This window comes from Poecilia formosa, unplaced genomic scaffold (assembly GCF_000485575.1).
Source record: "Poecilia formosa unplaced genomic scaffold, Poecilia_formosa-5.1.2 Scaffold694, whole genome shotgun sequence".
Classification (NCBI taxonomy): Eukaryota; Metazoa; Chordata; class Actinopteri; order Cyprinodontiformes; family Poeciliidae; genus Poecilia; species Poecilia formosa.
The window spans coordinates 127,835-130,517 of NW_006800633.1; the positions used below are offsets into that span (position 1 = coordinate 127,835).

Consider the following 2,683-nt stretch of genomic DNA (forward strand, 5'->3'; position numbering starts at 1 on the left):
CCAACATCAGGACCAACCACAGACACTACCCCAGCTTCAACACCCACAAAACCTCCAACATCAGGACCAACCACAGACACTACACCAGCTTCAACACCCACAAAACCTCCAACATCAGGACCAACCACAGACACTACACCAGCTTCAACACCCACAAAACCTCCAACATCAGGACCAACCACAGACACTACACCAGTTTCAACACCAACAAAACCTCCATCACCAACACCAGCTTCAACAGCTACTCCACAAACAGAAACTCCACCAACAAAGGGTCCAAGTCTTTCACCAAACACAGAATCTTTCTCAACGCAAGCTCCCTCCACAGCACCAGAACAAGGAACTACAGCACCTCCAAGTAATTCAGTTTCTTTGCAAATACATATAATATTTAGAAAGTACTATTTAAGTAAAATTGTCATTTTGTCATAATTATCAAGGTGCATGTGCTTCAAACCCTTGTCCTGGTGAAAGCACCTGTGAAGAACGTGCTGACCTGATTTACCTGTGCTTGTGTCTGGCTGGTGAATTTCATTATAAGGATCGAGGCTGTAAAAAATGTGAGTATCTGAGTGTAAAGCAACATGGGAATAAGCTTCTTCATTTAGCTCAGTGTAGAAACCTGTGAAGCAAGACCGTATTGTACATTTTGTTGCAGTGTCACCAAAATGACTTATGTTATTCATAAACAGGCTTAGGAATCTGTCCATTAAAGCAATAGAATCAGTTTTTTGGGGGAGAGTGGGAGGTTTGATCTTTTTTAACTTGACTATATGAATGACCTAACTTCACTAAAGCTACGTTAAAGAAGTAATTATCTATCCCTTGTTTCATTGTCTGTTTAAAGGACTGAGATACAGGCATGAATTTAGAGCGCAAATTGCTGCCCCCTGCTGATCATTGTGGGGATTTGTAAAGCGTTTCAAAGTAGACTTCCTCATCTAGAAAAAAAGAAATGTCAAAATAACGTGGATCTCAGTATAGTGACTTGTAGGGCCAATAGAATTGAATAAATATTAACCTTCAATTAATATTTATGACTCTGAATCTTATAACTATGTCCTAGTTTCGAGCTTCAAACTAACAACTGAACAAGAACTTGTCGAAATTTACTTTTACACTCATGGTCATGATTATGAACTTCACATTTTTGTACTGTAAATTAAATACCAAATTTGTAGACTAACATGGAAACTTGAAATCATTACTATGAAAGAAAAATATATAACTATTATGTTAATACTTTTATACTCAAAATTTTAAGTTTGACATACAAAATGATAAAATGATGATTTTGAAACTAGATTATGACTGACAATCAATTCTGCCTATAAGTCAGGCTTAGGAATCTGTCCATTAAAGCAATAGAATAAGTTTTTTGGGGGAAAGTGTTTAAGAGTATGACTTTTAAACACTTTTTTTATTTTAAAATACTGAATTCTACTTTGTTGTTTTTTAATGCTGGATATATGCTTTCTTAAGAAAAATTATAATGTCCATCTTGTATATGTTTTCTGTGGTATATACCCACCACAAAATGTGTTTATATATTTTGCATATATTAAGAAACAAACTTCATATATACACTCCAACTATTAATCATTTTGAATCCTAAAGTTCATATGTGTTTTGTCCCTTTCAGTGTTAATGCTTTTAATTATACGGTTTGAAGTTAGATTTAGTCGCTGGTTTTCGAGCCATGATTTATTTATTAAAATAAAATGTGTAGTAGTAGTAATAGGATATACCAGGTTAACAGTAACTTAACCAAATTAATAGTAATGTAACTGGCTAAGATATCTAACTGAAAAATATGATACTGTGGTAAATTGTCATTTTAGAATTTAAATTACTTAAATGTTTGTGTGGGATTTTTGTGGAAGTTTCCAACAATAACTTTGTTTTTCCAAATAGCCAAGGTTTTCCGTGTACTGCTCGACTTGATGGAACCATATGTTGACAAAATGGCCGACAAAACATCACAAATATTTAATGAAACTGTTAACAGAATTACTTATGAGGTAAGCACTCATTTTTCTTTCACTATATTTTATTTTGGCTCAAACATTGTACTTAAAACAATATTGGGGAGTAATGCTGGTGTCACCTGTATTGTACTTAAGATTAAATTAAAAGATATTTTGTTCTTTGAGCCCAAACACTGCCTAAACCGAACGCTGTTCACTAAAATGCTACTTTTAATACACAGATTGACAAACAGTTCAGAGGTGAAGCGAAAGGATACATTAGGGCTTTAGTGCTGGAGCTAAGGTAAGTTTCAGAGTCAAAACTTCTATATGTAGAATGTATTTTCTATACATTAGTGAATATTTGCAGTGTGACGTCAACTAATCCACTTTTTCGTACAATCTCCCTTAATTGTGACATTTTTCCACATAGGAATATAACAACAACAGTGAGGTCAGAGACAAACGGGGTTGAAGCATCAGTAGAAATAATCTATGAAGCAACTTCTGACATCACAGAAGAAAAGGTAACAAAAACGATGCCAAAGGTCGTCTGTGGAACCTGTCCACTGGCAGGAAGTTTTCAAGGTGGGTTTTATACAAATATGTTTTTATTCTGCAGTCTAGTTTATGTTTCTCTTATTCTACATACAGTACGTTCATTACAGTTATCTTCCACAATATCTGTTATATTGAACACAAACCATTTCTTACAC

The 2,683-nt window shown here is 34.5% G+C and overlaps 1 protein-coding gene across 1 annotated transcript in view; it reads left to right on the plus strand.

Annotated features, from left to right (window-relative positions):
• The first annotated feature begins 2,407 nt into the window (after positions 1-2,407).
• LOC103130917 (protein HEG homolog 1-like) overlaps positions 2,408-2,683 on the plus strand; it is a 1,080-nt gene continuing 804 nt past the window's right edge. The window contains exon 1 of the mRNA XM_016666284.1: positions 2,408-2,555. Coding sequence (XP_016521770.1) covers positions 2,507-2,555 — 49 coding nt within the window. The 5' untranslated portion in view covers positions 2,408-2,506. The remainder of the gene's footprint in view (positions 2,556-2,683) is intronic.